Source organism: Dicentrarchus labrax, unplaced genomic scaffold, assembly GCF_905237075.1.
Source record: "Dicentrarchus labrax unplaced genomic scaffold, dlabrax2021, whole genome shotgun sequence".
Classification (NCBI taxonomy): domain Eukaryota; kingdom Metazoa; phylum Chordata; class Actinopteri; family Moronidae; genus Dicentrarchus; species Dicentrarchus labrax.
This window is the reverse complement of record NW_026136701.1, coordinates 20,435,031-20,454,539: the sequence shown is the minus strand read 5'-3', so window position 1 is coordinate 20,454,539 and position 19,509 is coordinate 20,435,031. Positions and strand designations below refer to the sequence as shown.

General features: G+C 41.7%; 1 protein-coding gene across 12 annotated transcripts in view; it reads right to left on the bottom strand.

Annotated features, from left to right (window-relative positions):
* LOC127365723 (receptor-type tyrosine-protein phosphatase mu-like) overlaps positions 1 to 19,509 on the bottom strand; it is a 153,221-nt gene that overhangs the window by 20,415 nt on the left and 113,297 nt on the right. For 7 of the 12 annotated variants that reach the window (XM_051404118.1, XM_051404152.1, XM_051404135.1 and 4 more), the window contains 7 exons: positions 19,047 to 19,127; positions 18,314 to 18,340; positions 16,471 to 16,482; positions 15,073 to 15,266; positions 10,718 to 10,805; positions 9,714 to 9,790; positions 5,036 to 5,072 (listed from right to left, as the gene is read on the bottom strand). In XM_051404118.1, coding sequence (XP_051260078.1) covers positions 5,036 to 5,072; positions 9,714 to 9,790; positions 10,718 to 10,805; positions 15,073 to 15,266; positions 16,471 to 16,482; positions 18,314 to 18,340; positions 19,047 to 19,127 — 516 coding nt within the window. The remainder of the gene's footprint in view (positions 1 to 5,035; positions 5,073 to 9,713; positions 9,791 to 10,717; positions 10,806 to 15,072; positions 15,267 to 16,470; positions 16,483 to 18,313; positions 18,341 to 19,046; positions 19,128 to 19,509) is intronic. The other 5 variants (XM_051404173.1, XM_051404213.1, XM_051404205.1 and 2 more) reach the window with 2 other exon arrangements.

Here is a 19,509-nt window from a genome sequence, read left to right as displayed (position 1 = left end):
TCCTCTTAAAATTGAGGCTTTAGGGGCGTCTGGAAGCCGAGTGGTTAAGATGCCATACTGTACAGCCTAACTGCTGGGGACATCTCTTACTCATCATCCCTATCTCTCTATCCCTTGATTTCCTGTCTGTATCTCTATCAAATCAAACCATCAAATTAAAGCAAAAACTGCCCCCCCCCCATATATGCATATAAACCGTATGTAATTGTTTGATAAGTTATAGGAGAAGCTATTACACACCAGCTGCAACAGCTACAGCATCCTTTTCTATTATTATTGTAGTGTTTGTGTTTCTTATTGGCTTCCGTCTTCTGCAACAACCTAATTTCCCTCAGGGGCATCAACAAAGTGTCATCACCATTTTAATCACTTGATTGATCAAGCCATGTTTGATTTGCTTTCTGTGTTGCCGAAACAGTTCTTGACTGTCTATTCTCTTAACTGTACTCAAGCACAGCCTTGTGTGACATCTTTTAAATAACTTACATTTTTCACAAACTGCAATGAAATTTAGGAGGCTTTTTGCTGAATAAAAAAAAAGAAGAGATAAACGTTTCAAAAAATATCATCTCCACAATCATCTTTCTGCTGCCAGCCTGCTCATGTGTCTCTTTTTGGAAAACGAGAACATGTTGCCGAGTATAATGGTTGTATTTTTCTGAAAAATTGAGAATTAAACTGTTGACTTCCTTCCATCCTAATTGGATATCTAGAAATTTGGAACAATGCTCCTCAATCTCTTCCATTTGCATTCCCACATTTCCTCTGCTTCTCATGAGGTGGTTCGTCTCGATTCTAACTGTAGGACCTCAATCTCCAATTCCAGACACTTCCAGCCTTTCCAATAACTACCCAACCTGATTGAACCACCCACTCTACTACCTCCTACACTTGTCCCCGAGGGAGGATACGCACTGCTGAGAAGTTTGGGAGAGGGAGACTGAGAAGCAGGACAGCTGGTGTGTAGGACTTCAGTAACACAATAACACTTGCCATTATATAGTAAATCATCCAATGGGAGGCTCCTGCCAAGCTTTAGCCAGCCAATTTATGTTTCCATATGTATAAGATAGAGAATAGGTAAAGGGGGAGATGCTGGGCAGTGGTCAACTGTCATACTGACAGTCATAAGGAAGTCAGTGTGGGTCCTGATGTATAGGTGTATAAGAACAAAGACAAGGAAGGAATTTGGATATTTCTAAGACTCATTGTTTTCTGTTTATACCAATCTTCAATGAAACATAGAGTTATAAATGAGTTTGCAATCTGTGTCTCTTGCAGCAAGTAGTCACTGCAGTGATCAGTTAACTTTTTCTGTTAACAAGAAGAAAATTACTTTTGCAATATTTATACCTATAAAAATGTCACAGGTAATAGAAAATGAAGAGAAATAGTGAGAAGGCATGAAAGCATGCAAACAGCACTGTTCATTGGTTCAAGTGCTTGAAGTGACCTACAATTTCCTGACAATAAACCTCCTGTGGTCATGTGAATAATGACTGTTATTATAAAATGTTATGCATCTTTCCCCAACCTTACCCAAGTAGTTTAGTGTTCAAACTGAACCAAACCATAACCTTAGAAATGGCAAATCAGAATGGTTATATGAACTGTAATATCCACAATAATAATAATAATAATTATAATAATAATAATATTAACTTGAGTTATATGCAAACTAACAAGTTTCAAAGTGCTTTACAAAGACATACAACCAAAAGCTGCCAGATCAAAATGGAATAAAATTTTTCATGAGATTAAAAACAACCCAGTAACAACTGAAGTTAAAGATAATTGCTATAAAAAATATATTTTACATACAATTGCAATGAATTTGGAGGGCAATGAAAAACAGTGGTTATATGTGGAGCCATCTCCTGGAACTATTTCTTGATGTTTCTCTTTCAAACTAGCTGTTTTTCCATTGAGGATTAAACAAACAAGATGCAACATGTTATTTTTTTTAGCTTCGTAGTTACTAGCTGTTTCACCCTGCTTCTAGTTCTCATGCCACGCTGCCTGCCGGCTCTATCTCCATAGTTAGTGTAGAGACATGAAAGCCAGAGTAAGAATATTTATCCAAAATGTCCAAAAGGTTCCTTTGAACTACATATTGCACCATACAGAAATACTTTACCAGTTTTTTTAAAGAATCAAAATAAACACCAATACATTTCTGGATAAAGAAAAAACAAGCTGAAAATAATAAGCCCTTGATACCTACAAAAAGAGGACTCAAAACACAAGTAAGTCATCTTGATAAAGAGCTTTACTGAATGCTTACAGTCTTAAAGGGTTTAGCCACAGGTTAGGAGAGCGATCGGTTTGAGAGTTCACTTGAGGAACTACAAGGTGACAGCAGTGTTTGTGTTGTAGTAGGCTGTGCGTGGAGCCTAGTTGGAGAAGTTTGGAGGAGGCACTTCACAGGAGAAGAACACCGGTAGAAGCTTCATTTCCAGCTGTCAGAGACCCTAATGCTGCTGCAGCAGACGCTGTGTTTTGGGACTAGGCCTGCTCCTCCTCAGAAGCAGAGAGTGTGACAGCTGTAGAAATCCCCCAGCCAGGTACGCCGCAAAACTCCCGATCAACGTGCACGTGTACACACACTCGCAGACAAACACGCGGGCTATGTTCCCTTCTCGCCCATTAATATTACATGCAGCAGACTTTGGCATAATGTACACTCACTTATCATTGATTTGCGCTCTCTCTCTTTCTGTCTCCCATCCCTCACACCCCCCGTTGGGCTTTTGAGATGTTAACCTGTAAATAATAAAACTTTTGCGCTGCCGGTGACATTTGGTAGCTTGTGAAGGAGGGGAGGGAAGAGCAGAGAAGGCCGGAGGGTGAAAACTTGATGAAATTGAACCCTTTCTCACGTCATGAATATTTTCCACATCACCAGGAGGATGCAGGGACTTATCAGAGCTGTTTGTACCCAGGCTTCAGCGTAATTCACAGTCTCCACCACGAAGAGGCTCGTGTCTGATCGGTATTTAAACGATCTGCAGGACATAAAAATGGACAGAGGCAAGGCGGAGAACTGGGAGGGCTGAGCCGTACGCACATGCTCAATCTGCTAAGTAGGTGAGCTGCAGTTGGCGTTGGTGAATTACTGTGAGTCAGTTGTTGTATTGCTGCAGCAAAAAAAAGCCCTGGATGAGAGAATGACCTACATAATGAGGAGTGGAGCTTGGGTGATGAGGCTTTTATGGAGTGACAGCTGTTCTACCTGCCACTGTCACCTTGACAGAGCAAAGGGACTCATCAATAAACCCCAAACTAATGAGTGTCATTGTAGTTTATAGCATAAGAGAATGGGGACAACGTTATCCCACACGTCTGCCATATTAAGCACACCCTCAACCACCCCCACAACCAATTTATGACAAAGATTTTTTTGCTTATCCTGCACTATCGTGGGTATCATCATTTTCTGAGCTACCGCTAGTCCCGGTGGACTTGACTGGAAGTGTCACTCACTGAAAAACTTTACTGGGGGGAGAGAAGAGACTACTTCCTCATTTTCAGCAACTGTGCCAATGCCCAGGTGCTCTTTTCAGGTGCTACAGTATGCACTTTGTCTGACTGAGAGAGACAGGTCTGTGTCTGGCTTTCCTATCATCTCGGGCTGCTCATCTCGGGCTGCTCTTTGCCTCAGTGTCAGCAGACTGAGCCTTCCTTCCTGTCAGTCTGCCGGAGCTGATGATGAATTATAAAAGGCCCTGGTCTCCTGGAGAATACAGATGTTTCGACAGACACACACACACACACACACACACACACACACACACACACACACACACACACACACACACACACACACACACACACACACACACACAGTCTTATCGTGCTTGATACAGTCGATGGAAAATGAGGACTTATTATGCGAGCTCGATGAGAAAACAGGGGCTAATTAACTTGAATACAAACACGTTTGGCTTCTCGAGCTTTTCATCTTAGAGAGGGGCTTCTGTTTGCCATATTTCTTTGACTGCTGATCTCCATATGCATATTTTTAAATGAAATATGGAATGCTCTTAATGACTATGGGACAATTATAGAAGTCGTAATAATACAGTTGAAATCCTTGCAGTGATGAACCCAGCTGTTTTAAAGTGGCTTGTTTTTATGAACCGAAACCCTGCAGGAGAGAGTTGGCACTTGACAGACGGCTAAGTTTTTGAGCTTTTGACTCAGTGGTCAGCGTATACCAGGTGCTGTGCATACAGGCAGACAGAGAAACCGAGCGGCCGCTGCCTGATTGGTATGCCATCTCTTCCTCAAGTAAGAGCAAACAGAGGGTTGTTTTAATTGAGACGCTGAGGAAGAGAGGCAATGCACTAATAAACAGGTAATTATGCAACTCCCAGCTCCGCCAGAGCAGATTGTGAATCCATTAAGGCCTCTTCGCAAAAACGCCTCTTCCCTTTTTTTTTTTTTTCTCCTTCTTCTTCCTCCACTGATTTTTTTCCCCACTAAAGTGGTACGCAAAATCCCCACGCACACAGCCCTGTTGTGTGGAAGAGAGGCTCTCGACGCAAAAATTCATAACAATTAACCATCAATCAGACTTAACCTCTGGGGTCACGGTAAGTGCTCCTCGCCCTGCGAATCTGCTGGCCAGATTAACACTGTGACAAAATGTGCCTGTACATGTCAGCTAATCCATTTATTTATTCAGCTTGCTCCCAGACTGCCTGATTAATCGCTCCCACACCACCGATGGAAGGAAAGAGACAGAGAAAACGTGCTGCTGTGCGCGCTCAGAGGTCCGTTAAGTGTGTGTCGGTGTGTGTGTGTGTGTGTGTGTGTGCACTGAGCAGTACCAGATTCCCCGAACACACACTTGACTGAGCATCAAAGAGTAGTTTGCAAGAGCGTATGTAAACAACGACGGGGATGTTCAGAGAGATATTCGCCAAAACCTGCACACATCCATCTCTCCAAACAAACAGACAGCCGTAAATTCTCACCGCCCACTCATTCCAACCCAGAGTGCCTTGCAATTTTTAGAAAGTTTTATTCTTACCTTGAGTGGCGATGTAGTGATTTGGCCTGTGGTAGCCCTGCAAACAGAAAAAAATAAGTGGGAGAAAAAGAATATGAGTCACTTGACTTTCCTCCTACTCTTAAAAGACCAGCTGTGGTGAGGCCATTTCTGTCAGAAAACACACACTGCCTTTGATATTTAGTGTGTTTCCCGACAATGCGGGTTGACACTTGCATGCAAACTCAGTTCATTTCTACATCATAAACTTACAAACAATACGGCCTTACATACATCCCCGAACAGAACAGATTTAAACTGGATGGAACTGCAGCAAACAGATGTTTGCCGTTTCAGATGTTTCTGCAGCAAAAAATAACTTCACTTTTGCTCCACCTTAACAGGAATTGTTTGAGAAATGTGTTTGTCGCTCTCCAGAAATACTGTGTATAGTCACGCTGCCAGCTGTTTGCTACTGTACACTCATTCAGCTCTTTGTTTCAACATCTGACTGAGAGAGAGAAAAATGCACGACTGAAAGCTAGTGATGGATGCTGCTGGGTACAAGATGCATAAACACTCTCCATCACGCACTCTATATGCAGCACACCTCTGGAGTAAGCAGCCAAAGTGTTGATAATCCCCAAGATACAACTAACAGCACTGATCTTCACAATAGGCCCCTAGTCTCACGGATTACTCTAATCCCTTCAAGTTTTATTTGTCCAATTCCTTGTCTTCTCTCCAGAGATATGAGGCAGGAAACAAAACATTAGGACTTAAAGGCTCTTCCCAGGCCCTGCCTCCTCTTGATTGTCTTCTCCCCCCTCCACCCACCCCTGCTGCTCTGCTTATCTCCCTCATATTCAATTTAACTTGGACTGTGATTAACGCTCCTCCAATGAAGGGAGAAAGACACAAAGGATATTTTGCTCACTCTCTCTCTCATCCACAGGGCTCTTTCAGCTATTCAACTGTCCTCCATTTTTAATGACTTCTTTATCTCTGGACTGAGGAGGAGATTTGTTTGTGCTTTCATGTAAGTTCTGTCAAGTAAAGTGGAGGCCCTGTACGCCGTTGGATTAGAGAGGGAGAGACAGGAAGAAAGGAGGGCCCTGACAGTGACTGTCAGGTGAGTAGAGCTTACTATAAATGGACTGGCTTTTTAGACGCATGTTACATTAGGTACATAAGACTGTTTCTTCACGAGCAACACAAAGAGATAAATGCAGCAATGCCCATGTTCAAATTATTAATTGAACAGGCTTTGTTTCCAGGGATGTGTAAATTACTAAAGGAGAATTAAATATGTGTTATGCTCTCTGTATTTTGCTGCATTACTTATTACAATGATCATTTACATTCATTCTTTCCAGTAACAGTGAGGTGTAGAATGTCTAAAATATGCAGTATGAAATGTTTTTGCCCGTGGGCATGAATTTGTATTTTCAGTCTGAATATCATTAGATATTCACACTTTTGCAAATCTTGGGTACCAACCCCATCACCTACAAATATATTAATATACTCCTTATTTGCTTTGCCAAATACACAGTAAAACCTGCACCTATTACAGCATGTTCACTGCAATGTTTCTTTTATGATCCAGAAGGTGTAACATTATTATACTACATAAAAAGGGTGGAAGAGCAGGGCTGGATTACTAAGTGAGAAACTACCCTGTGGCCCCAGACCCTAAGAGGTCCCGAAAGCCCTATATTTATTGTGTGTCAGTTGTTTTGTGGCAATTTGTTATCTATTTATGTAATTTTATTTTTTGATCATGTACAACTAATACAGCATATGAACAGAAACTATACTGTAAGGGCCTTAACGTGGGTTCTGCATTAGCTCTTATCTGCCCGTCTTGTAGAGCAGTGGTTCCCATACATCAGGCCTCAAATGAAACAAACAATGAGAAGACATAAGTCAATCTTTGGTCGAACTCCTCGCAGGTCACGTATCAGTACTCAGCCACGGTCTGTGATGAGGGGCTGCAGGTAGAAACAAATTTGTTTAAAAGGGGTGACAAGCCAAAAAGATTGGGAACCACTGTTGTAAAGGGCTCTGTGTCATAATAAACCAAGCACATTTCTCAATAAAATGGTGTTAGGATGGGGTAAATAAACACAGACAGCAGGTTAGTTGGGACCCACCATTCACTTTTAAGCTCTTGGCAAGATTGTCACGAGGAGGTCATAGCTGGACACAGTGCAAAATTAAGGTTTGTGTCCTTTTGGTCCATGTTTTTTTTTTATTTCAGGCTGCTAAAACACTTACTAAAGATTATAGATAAAGATTATACTTTTTGTTGAATATCAAAAAAGTCAATACAGTATGTCCTGTCTTGTGCCTAATACAGTGCCTAAACAAGACCATAAATACAGCTTCAGCTGTTCGGAGCTGCTATTGCAGGAAAAACTGATCAAATGTGTTGACGGTGAACATTTTGCAGATTCAGTGTGAACGTTTTTGTATCGACAGTGAACAGTTTGCAGTTATGTTCAATATAAACACAACTGCAAACATGTTTCTGTTCTGTTTCTTGTATATGAATGCAATCATTATGAGGCTCTATATACTACACAACCCCAGCAGACCTCTTTGTGCCCCATGTGCGCACAAACACAACTCTGCAGACAAAAGGCTATTACACTGTTTCCTTGCCTCCTAAATGCTTATGAAAATACTCAATCAGCTGCAGACAAAAAAGAAACATACCCGACCAGCTCTGCTTACTCGTACATGACTCGAAATAATCGGCAGTATAATAGAGTACAATAACAAACACTGTGGGAAATGTTCGACACATAAGAGTTTATTGGGCAGGACAAGCTTCTAGATGGGTTAAAAAGCTTTCTGAAGAGCAAAAACATCATTACCCATCTGCCTGCATTTCTACTAAGTACTTCTTCAATGAAGCTGGCAGAGCAGTGGAAATCCTTTTCAATCAGGACCCTCTTTAATATGCGTATATTCTTATCTTATAATGGGCCCCTCTCTATTGTGAGAGTCTTCTCTGCAGCGCCCCTTTTTGCAGCATAATGGGCCATAAACTGAATAGTGGGAAAGGTAAATAATTTAAGCCCCCTGCATTTGCCGTGGCACACCTTGCATTATGAATTTATGTTTGAAGGCGTAACAAGAGATTACAAATTACCACATAAGAGGGGCGGGGGAAGAGAAGACGGGAGACGGAGTGAGAGTTCTCTGCTGAGCAAAAAACCACTTAGGAAGTCAGGTACATCACCAGGCCATTACACATGGAGCGGAAGCATCTGCTCAAAGAGGCCAATGAGCTGCTGTGATTGGTCACATCATGCTACTAACACCGCTATCAACAGCAAATCAGGTCAGATCAGGAGGTTCTATATTGTGCGAGGTAAGTGGGTTAGATCTGTTTTCAACGGGAGGCATGTCTCACGCCACTTTTTAATGACTTTTACTGACTGTAAAGGTATGCTAAGTCACTCGAGTAGCATGTAAGTGCTGTGCTGCAAGTACTCTCCTGTGGTAAGACGTATAACAAAACCTGTAGGTAACTGCAGCGTCCACTACACACTATTCTGTCCATGAGTGTCTAACAGCAGAGGAGAAGGTAGCAGCCATATTTAGACAAGAAGCAGAGTGGGGCTGAGAAAGTGCTCTGCGATTTTTCAGGACAATCCTGACTGGAAAATGTGAACATTAGTTGCTTGTTCAATGGCTGAAAATGACCAAACATTAGAATGCAAATAATGACTGAGAGAATGTCCTCTTGTGGAAGCAAAGGCATTAGTTCTATGGCTTCATTATTATGCTACAGGAGGAGATCGGTGTGGATAGTCAGTGTACAAAGACTCTGACACTGAAGACCAACAGTCAACATTGGTTTCTTTTTTTGGGGGGGCTTTTCCCCCCTTTATTACACAGGACAGCTGAAGATAGACAGGAAAGGGGGTAGAGAAAGAGGGGATGACATGCAGCAAAGGGCCACAGGTCTGACTCGAATCCAGGCCGATGCAGCAAGGACTCAGTCTCTGTGCCAGCTGTACCAGGTGAGCTATTTGGGCGCCGCAATTTGGGTTTCTTTTAAAAAGAACCCAATTTCTCTAAACTTAAGTTGAATTTTTCACATAATGGATAAAAGTTGATAAAATGATTGTCATGTAAATAAAGCAACAGAAGTTATTATAGCCATACTAATACATTTATGTGCTTTGCTTCTACTTGTGATATTCAAGGCCGTGGACTGTGTTGTCTTTTTTTATCCAGTGTTATAACTTTTTAATTAATTAATCATCCATGGAACTTCTCCCCCTTTTTCTTCTCATTTTCGACTCTCAACATGTTCATGCTGTTGTTCAAAGCAAAGTCCAAAACTATAACCTCAGTTTCCCCTGTGTGATGGTTTGCCTTTTCTCTTTCCCAGCGCTGTCAGCCTCTGATCTTCATTCCTCTTAATATATCCAATGAATAGAGTGATACAGCAGCCCTCTAAAGTTAAATATAAAGGCAGTGTGTGTGTGTGACTGTTTCTATCTGTGTGTGTGTGTACGTGTGTGTGTGTGTGTGTGTGTGTGTGTGTGTGTGTGTGTGTGTGTGTGGATATGATGGGCAGAAAGAGAGGGCCGCTTTGTCCCTCAGGCCCCCTGTGACGGCGGCACCAGCGCCCTCTCTCTCCCCGAGAGGAAGCGCATTGACCTTTGCGTTGGTGGCGCTGGCTGGTGTGTGTACTTACATCAACGTAATTTGCATTAATGTAATCGGAGCTCTGTTCCCCCTCCAGGGCCTGCAGCCTGACACGGGAGTGATCATCTGGAAGGCAGAGAGGAAGAAACCAGCATTGAATTAATCATATTAACGAGGGCAACAGTAGAAGAAAAGGGGGGAGAGGGACAGATAGTAAAACTGAGAGAGAAACTGGTGATGGAGGAGTGGAAGAATGACCAGACTGGCATCATGCTGTCGCACGAATGACAACAGAGTTGTAGAAATGCAACATGGCGGATGAATGGCCGCTGTCATGTGACTGAGCTTGTATAACAAACACAATGATGCTGCTGTCGGTTTAAAACCTTGATGATATGAAATCTGAATTTTGGTGAGTGAAACTTGCTCGATGACCTTATAAACCTTCATTTAATGGTTAATAAGGTCAGCAGTGAGAATGGAGGGAAAACACAATGCAGACCCTGTATAATAGGCCAAACCACAATATCATTATTTTGGACATGCATTTGTGGTTGTGAAATGAAAATTATGCAGCCTTGACTCTAGATTATATTCTTATTCAAAGAAATATAATTTGTTGTATTTTATATACATCCTTTGCATTCTTAAGTTACATAATGACTTAAGAATTTTAAGAAAATCCCCAAAAGTGGATCTTTGGATTAAAGAGGGTTAAATAAACTGCCCAATCTGCATTAATTAGCAAAGTTTGGAGAGGTAATTTGAATTTATTCTGAAATCAAATTCAGCATTTTTATAAAAATTGCAGAGGCTTCATGTTACGTGCCATATGCTGGCACGGCTTATTTCTCATAACCAAAAAGACACTGCAAGAAGATGAATATAAAAGTAGATTGGAAAAGGTCAAAGCTGCTCTCGTTGGCTGATAATAAAACTCTGTTTGAGCAGCTTATAGTTATCCAGAGTCACAAGCCTGGCCAATAAATCAGCCCGAAGAATGGGAACGGCACACAAAAACTCATGAGCGCTCAGAAGGTGCTTTGTACACACATGCAATAATATTCCCATATCGGTTCTTCATGCGGTTCTCATCCTTCTTGGCAGAGTCCCATGGCGCAGACTGTCCTTCAAAAAAGCTCTGAAAAGACAGAAAACAGAAAAACAGAGAGGGGGAGATGAAATATGGTGTCATGTGTGAGCACTCTAAATGATAACCAGGCTAAAGAACACAGTCTTCCTCTTTCAGCTCTACAAAAAAAAGGAAGGCAACATTGGCAACAGAAAGGAAAAGGCACAGAGAGAGATATATTCACATCATTATTAGACATGAAACACAGAGAGGATGGTGGTTCCCGGGGAGCTGTGTCAAACAGAGAGTGCCATTAGGGCAGAGGCGGCGGGTGTCACGCTCAAACCTCTCCCCCTGCGCCGCTCTGCCGGGCGGAGACACCGCAGCGGCTGTCTGTCTGCCTCATCTGAAGGACTCAATCAGCCCGTCGCGGGGAAAAATAAAGCCAGCTCATCGTCTGCAGATCAAAACTGCTCCGCTCAGATTACCCTCATGAAATATTTATCATCTCTCGCTGGGGAGATTTCCATTCTGATGGCACACCAGGCACAATTAAGCCAAATTATGAAAATACATCTCCACTGCCAGTCCACCGCTGTTCAGCAGGGGCGGGTGGGGTTGGCTCCAAGCAGACTAGCCTGGACAAAAACATGTTATTGTTCTGGCTTTTTGATAGTCAGCTAATGCACATTTGAAAAGTCAGCTAATACATTAGAATGCAGACCATCTGCAAGTAAAGATTTGAGAGCATTTATCGGAGGTTAAACAGATTGTTCGGAGAGCTCGATTTACGGCGGTTAGCCAGTCTGAGAGAGCAGGACACTTCGTCTTCAATCATCAGTGTTCTAGCACTTGATTGTTTCATTCATCTCAGTGCTATGGCAGGCAGCTGGCCGTTTGTCTAGCAAATAAAAGGTCTTTCAGACACGACACAAGGACATATTCCTGTATTAAGTCCTAAGGATTAGTGATTTCACTGAGAAACAGCTTTAATATGCTAAAAAATATGTCCCATCCTTCCAGTGAGGATGGAAGCATGTCTCAGAGACGGATTATATAGGCCTCTACTCCTGTGGCACTATGTCTTGAGTAAATGCACGGGCCAATGTCGTTCCCTCTGTCACTCTGAAGGATAAAGGTCTAATATCGAGCATCCGGAGACAAATCATCTTCAAGCTGAAAGGCACTACCTCGCAACTTTATAATAGTTCTCTCTTAAACTGAGTGACCCAGCCTGTCTCAGATGCTATAGTCTCATTCCTCAGGCTGTTTAGATCCTGAATACAGAAAAAAAACTAATTATGGTGATAAAGCAGCTCCCAAGAGGTAGAGATTATATGAAAGCTTTCAATTTAAAGGCTATATACCCATACTGGGAATAATTAATTTAAATTCATCAGGCAGTGATTGAAAAACAATGGATGTCTCCATCTGTAAAAAGTATTTTGTAGCAAAGGTCGGTGTTGTACTTAACTTTAGTGCATCTGCGGGTAGTTTTTCCACCATCCTCAAATTATTCCCATTGGCCCACATCCAGCTTAGTATGTTTTTAATTACAGGCAACCTACGGTACTCAAGCCCCAGCACAGTGTGTCTGCTGCTATGCTGTTTCTTTGTCAGTAACCACTTACTGTAAGTGAAAAGCACAGTACTCTCTGTGCATTCAATCACCATAGGAAAACCTACATAAAGTAAAGCGACAACAGGGTGCTTGACATACACATCATGGGAAAAAAAGTAAATAAAAACAAAAAAAGGATGGAAACACAAAGAAGCAGAATTGTTTAGTGAGTTCTGAATTCATTAATCATTTACTGTGTGAGAGAAGGAGACTCATTCAAATTGACTAGTGTTCATTTGTGGTTGGAGCTTATAGAGTTTCAGGATTCTCACAGTAGGCTAGGTGCAACACATTTCCCTTCACATAAAACAAGCTGAAAACAAGTGAAATACAGTGACAACATAACATTTATAAACTTGCTTTCTGCTTACTATTTGCTCACTCAAACTGTGCGTCAACGTGCAGAAGAATTTGGACATGCAAATACTTTGTTATAGTTTCTATCAAACATGGCTTTATAAAGCTTTTGCAAAGTATACAACATGAGTTTGCAAAGTGTTGTGCAGTGTTATTTTTCATGCGTTTTTCCAATTACCATTCACATCATCTGTTTGGTCCAAATGGTAACTCAACTTTGGTACATTGAGTTTGGCTATGTGATAATGAAACACACCAATGCATTTATAGACCCATACCTCAACTAATATCAGAAATAGCTGGTTTGAGTCATTATCTTCCAAATTATTACAATATTTAATTACTTTTTGAATTATTCTGGCTCTTTCTTTTAATTGAACTGATGGGGTTAGTAAGTATGCTTTCAAAGAGCTTTATAAAGAAACATCAGAATTAAGTTGTGGAGCCTTTATGGATCTCACAGTTTCTGGTTATGGACAAAAAAAACATTTCAAAGTGATGTTGTAAAGACTTGACATGACATTAGTTAAAAAAATGTCACTGTTTCACACATTTCATCACCTGAGGACCGTTAAATGTTTTGGTATAGTTGCATAACTTCTGATGGTAAATGCCCTTTTCAGACTAGATAATATATGCGAGATGCTGTAATCCCACAGGACCTTAAAGAATAGCCAACAAGCACCATCTGTCAATAACTCACAAATAACCAAAAGTATTGGCTTACCTCGTTTATCTGATCCAAAGTTAACGTACAGAATAACAAGAAGCATGGGTCAGAGAGAGATATAGTACAGTGTAAGTCAACAGGTTTAGAGGTGCACTAGGCTCCAATCTCATCATCAAAAATAAAACGGTTAAAAGGGCATTAACCTTAAGACAGATTGATATAGAGAAGACAGCAGCGGAACACAACATACAAATGAATCGCTCTAGCCAAGTGAGAATGAGCTCCGTTACACACTTTAAGCATCCCACAGGCCTTTTTTGCAAAAGCCTGTGGACGGCTAGGTGACAGCAGGATAAGGGGACTGGGGCCAATCGTTCGTTGCACCATTGCTTCCTTTTGATTGACTGCTATGCATCCATGCAATGCCGGACGCGTGAACCCAAAACACCTTTATCCATAATAGATTAGGCCCATAGGGCAGCCCAAAGCACTCCAGCCCCTCAATGATCTGATGCTGCAGGTAGCAATGGGAGGCTGCATTATTTAATTCCGCAGTCATGAGGGGGAAGTGGGGAGTTAATTACTGATAAATCTGGCCCACACATTGTAGAACTAAGCAGGGAGGGAAGGAGATGAAGTGAGGGAAAGCAAGAAGAGAATTCGGGAGGACAGAAGGGAGGGAGGACAGAGAGAGCAACAGGAAACATGTTCAGTGGGTGAAGAAAAAGATGTGATGCAGGTTAAAAAAGAGAAAGTGATAATGGGGAAAGGTGATATAAAAAGACAGAAGATTAAAGTATGAGATTAAAGAATAAAAAAGTCCCTGTACTACCAGTGAAAAGGGGGCCAGTGTGACATCAGACAGAAAGAATAGATTAGATTAGATATTTAAAAAGAAGGATTTAAAAAGTGTATCTTGAAGCCAGTCTGTGACAACATGGCATCAGGGTGAGATGAAGCTGGCTGGTGTGGTGCTGAGGGATAGCGAGGAGCCTGGAGCTCCGCCAAACCCTGCCAGCCTCCTGCACTAATGAGAGGAAATGAGAGTGATGCTCTTCTGGGGCAAAAGCTTTTGTTTTGGTGTCAGCGAGAGGCATGGTGTCAGATTACGAATGCTGCTGTGTGACAACAGTCTTAAGAGAGCAGCAGGCTGCCATCGCCGGAGCCTAATCGGACCTGATGCAGAAAAAAGGAGGGGACATGGCTAACACACAGATAGCTGTTCTTTATACTTTTTTTTTTTGTGTGTGGGGGGGGGGGTTGCATTTCGAGTTGGTCTACAGGCTCCGAGGGGCGAACTGGGGATAGCAGCATTTGACACAAACACACACGCAGAAACGCACAACTGCTGCAAACAACAAGGAACAGATGAACAACAAAACGAATCACACCGTAAACACACTGAGACGGGGTACATTAACAATTTATCATAAAAGTGCATCTGGGGAGAAACAAAACAGTTCTGCTGTGCGGTGCAAAACAGAGAGAGAGAGAGAGAGAGACAGACAGAAAGAGAGACAGACAGATACAGAGAGACATGGGGCTGTACACCAGGACACAGATGAAGCCTTGTATTAGACTGATAAACATTTCAAGAATCTCTGTGGAGATGTTACAAGTCTATCAGCAGGCTTTATTTGTGTTTGCAACCTTTATAGCGGGGGGGAGACAGCTTGGTTGCGTCCTACCTCGTACTCCTCCTTGAAGCCGTAGCCCTCAGCACACTTCATCTGGGTGATGTGCTGGAGGAGGTCGGCCACACGGATCGCCGGGTGCAGCTGACCCGTCTGGTACGGCACATCAACCGGCTCCCGCTTCCTCAGGGAGTGAGTATGCGACTGCACCAGGCTGCTGGTGTCGCTGCCCATGTTCTGGCTCTCGTCTGTGGGACATAAAGACAGGGACAGGCAAGAGCAGGTTTAGGACGGAGAGGTAGGAGCTAGCGTTGGGTGATTTATCAGTACATTGTTATAAAGATACAGGTGGGTGACATAATGCTTGAAGCAGTAAATGGCAGGGATGTTTCATGAGTTTATCGACATATAAAGTTGAGTTAAGTTGCTTAGGTGTTAGGTGTCACTCACACCAGTTCATATCTCACTTACAACTGTTGAGCTGTTTATTAACAGATGGCCCATTATCTCATTTACTGTTAAGCATTATGTCACCACCCTCCAGATTGACAAACAACTCTCGACTAGTAATCTGTTTGTTATGGATGGTCACAACAACACAACATCATTGAGTAATAGGATGAGTCATGTGGTGGGAAGGTTCAGGTCCATCTGTCTCAGTGTGTAGCTGGAAAGTATTTAATATTACAGGCCAACTGTATTGTACAACAGCCTATAGCCATTAAAATACAAGGCCTGTTTGTGCTTACACTATTAGCATTTAATATGGCTACTGTCAGAATGAAAGGAGTCAGCGGCCCTCGACTGCAAGAAACAGTGTAGAGCGATTGTAAAAATCCACATGAAGATGCTGTAAAACAACAAGTTTACTTTTTATTTTGTACTGGCAGTACAGTGTGCTGGTTTGGGCTGCAGCTCATATTGAGAGTCAGAGTCCATTCCAGCTCTTTCATACTGTAATCCAGTCAGTGGCAGACATGAGGCACAGATGCTGTGGGGAGCCAGCGGACGATGGAGGGTGTCCAGAAACATGAAGGAGGAGGATGTGAGGGGGTGCGGTGGGCCACAGTGAGCATGTTGCAGCAGGCACCGTCAGAAGCATCACACAGACACAGCGTGGATTCAACCCCTGCCACCCGTTCTTCCCCGAAAAATGAAAAAAAAAATAAAACAAAACCTAAAAAATAAAAAATAAAAAACAGGAGGGAAGCGGAGATGGGAGGAGAATGCATGGGGTGATGCTGCCAATGGGGCACTGTACGTACTTTGACCATGCTAGGCTAATGGTGGCTTGGTGGCACGGTACGGAGGGTGGTGAGATGCTAACATGTCCACTGGTCATGCAATAAATGTCGTAATGTCCATGTCAGAAGCAGCCTCTCACTGTCGGCTTGCTTTCTGAGTAAACACCACCTCCTTCCCCCAACCCAGGGCCCACTTGGGAAAACTTACCATTAATGGGCACTTTTTAGATAGCAGATACATAAGAGGTTACGTATGTAAAGAGAAAGAGAGGAGAAGAGAGAGGAGAGAGGGGATAAGCAACAATACAGCATGAGAACCTGTTACAGTAAAGTGTTTTAGAGCTAGACTATAGGGCAAGATCACATGCCTTCTCAGTCCAAACTGCCTAGCTAGAAAGCCTAGTCAAGGGGGGATGCTGAGTGGATGGATGGGGCAATTTCAACAGTGCAAGACAAAAGTAAAAAAAAAAAAAAAAAACAAGGAAGTCATGGATTTCAAGGGAGAAAATAATGGTGAAATTCTGGTCGTCTTTGGAACAAGCTGTAATTGTTTCAGATCTGTGACTTGCATATTCTAACGATGCCAATTATTTTTTGAGTATTCTGACATTTTGAATTTCTTTCTCTAATTGCTATAATTATATTTGCATGTGCTGGTGTGGTGACACCTGTATTTATACACATTTTGGGTATTTTTTTTTAAATAGAAGTGTGCAATGAAATCAAAAACATTACCAATCCTTTATGATCTAATCAGTTTTGATCATTAACCTCAACTGATGAGACAATGCTGTGACTGAATGTGTCACAACTGAAAGCATGTAACCTTTTCTGGCTGCCGTAATTTTATGTTAATTGTTTCATGCTTCATTAGATGTGGAACTAACATAAGCAGCTGTCATAGCAGTCATGATGAAAGATGCTGCTTAAAGTTGCCCTAATGTGAAAAAAAAAAAAAAAAAAAAGCCCTAAGTGGAAGTTGTGAACTTGTAAATGCAGCTATGGTGCTTGTGGTGGAGCTAGAGTAGAGTTGCTTATTGCATCTTTCTTCTTGGCCTTGAGTATTAAATTATTACAGTTCTAGTGCCCCACTTAGTAGCTCCATTATGTGGTCCTCTAGTATAAAAAGCGCCTACTCTTTTAAGATGCTGCACTTTGGGCTGCTCTGCATATTCAACAAAGGCCGGTAATAATTAACAGAAGAACAAAATGCTTTTTTATAATTCTATTTTATCACTGAGCAGGATGAATAAACACTGGCAAAAACCAAAACCAAAACAAGTAGGTCACTAGCAGTTAGCCAAAGGCAGGGGGAGCGACATTAAAAAGAATAATAGAAAAGGTTGTTGTTTTGGAGGGAGGGAGGGGAGTTAAATGCGTTGTGAGGAGAGAGGGGAGGGAGGGGAGGGCAGCACAGCTAATGCAAGACTTTAGATGTTCAGACTGAACGCATCCCGTATTGGAAATGTTTGGAGAGAGGGGCTAAGAGAGAGTTTTTTTTTTTTTTTTTTTTCTGTCTTTCTCTCACACTGTTTAATTTCTATTTTTGTGTCTCAGTGCAGCTGCTATGGCTTCAGCACGCTGTACCCTTGGCGCCAGGGCGAACTGCCCCCCCTCCCCCCGTTGCCCCCTTAGACACTCCCCCCACATCCAGTCCACATGTCTGTCCATGCATATGAGAGGTCAAACATGTATGTGACATCACACGCACGACACGCAATGCGGATGGGATGGAGTGAAGCCAGCCTCAGCCCAGGAGAGCCCCCTCGTCTGACAGGGAAGGAAAGGGAGAAGGAGAGGGGAGGAAGGAGGAGAAAGGGGGGTGGGAGGAGGGAGAAGCAGCAGGCAGGTATGAAGGTGAGGAAGCCATCTTTAGTAAAAGAGCCAACCAAACCAAAAATGGGGAAAAAAAATAAAAAATCTGTGCTTTTATTGTCCTCACAGTTAAGTCTTCAAACAGTCATCTTATGAATGTAATGCTCTGTAATTTTCTTCAACGTAGAAGTAAGAATAAATAATCAACAGCAATGGGAAAAGAAAATGTGTCTCACCTAAGATAGCAGTTGGCACAAAGGGATCTGCTCATATCCCCATAACAAGTGCAGAAGTTGGAGGAGGAAAGAGAGTTTGCAGTAAATAAAATAAGCCAAGATAAATGCACAAAAAACAACAACAACAACAACAACAAAAACTAATGGACAGTTTTTTGGTTTCTTGCCAAGCAGCATAACAAGAAACTTATCATATTTTCCAGCAAAGCTAATTATACACTAAGTTTAATTGATTATAAATCTAGCTGCCCTTTACTCCATTCTAATCAATGAGCTGTAATCTGATTACATAAAGAACACAATTATGCATATTATTTGGAGAAATTGAAGTTCTAATTGAACAGCTAAATTCCATCTTGGCAAAGTGATATTAAACACTCTCTGTTATAACCAGAGATTCAGCAGAGTGTAAAGCCATCTAAAGTCAATTATATCTACCTTCTCATTTGTGAAATCGTTTTCAGATTTTTAAAACACATATTAGCTTTATTAGGGGAATTCATACCACACATTTCAGTATTAGTCTGTAATTTACATAAAAGAGAGCATAAAAGAATATAAAACTAATTAATTCTTGTTTGAAATCATTGTGTCTTTTTTCCATGCTGACACTCTTGCAGGTTTCATGATGACTGAATTTCACACCTTCTGGTTTCACTCAACATCACTGACATAGTCAGCACTTCTCTGTTGACAAACAGGATTAGTGTGAGGAAATACAGTTTATGTTTACCTGGATAGTAGGAGTTGGTGGGGATGGAAGTACTAAGAGTGTTGGCTTTAGGCAGTGTGAAGGAAGAGGGCGATGATCCAGCTAGAGATGCAAAAAAAAGCATAACACGAGGCAATCAGTAGTCTAGCATTGCTTAGTGGTGGAAGCAGTATTCTGAGTAGTGTTCAGGAAGTCATAATAGCAATACCACAATGTAAAAATATTTCACAGTTTTACAAATTTCTTTCGGAAATGTTTTTATGATCTAGAAACATAAATGAGATTCTGTGTGAAAACTAAACTTGTTTCATTCAAGTCAGTTTCTGTGGTGGACCACAAGCAAGAAACAATATTTATATTTCCTGGTGTGTTTCCTTCTTGTTTTACTTACTTACTTACTTACTTACTTTGATAAAACAATTAAAACGTTAATTTGTGACATTATGAAACATAGTATAACAATTGCAAAATAAAGTCACAGTAA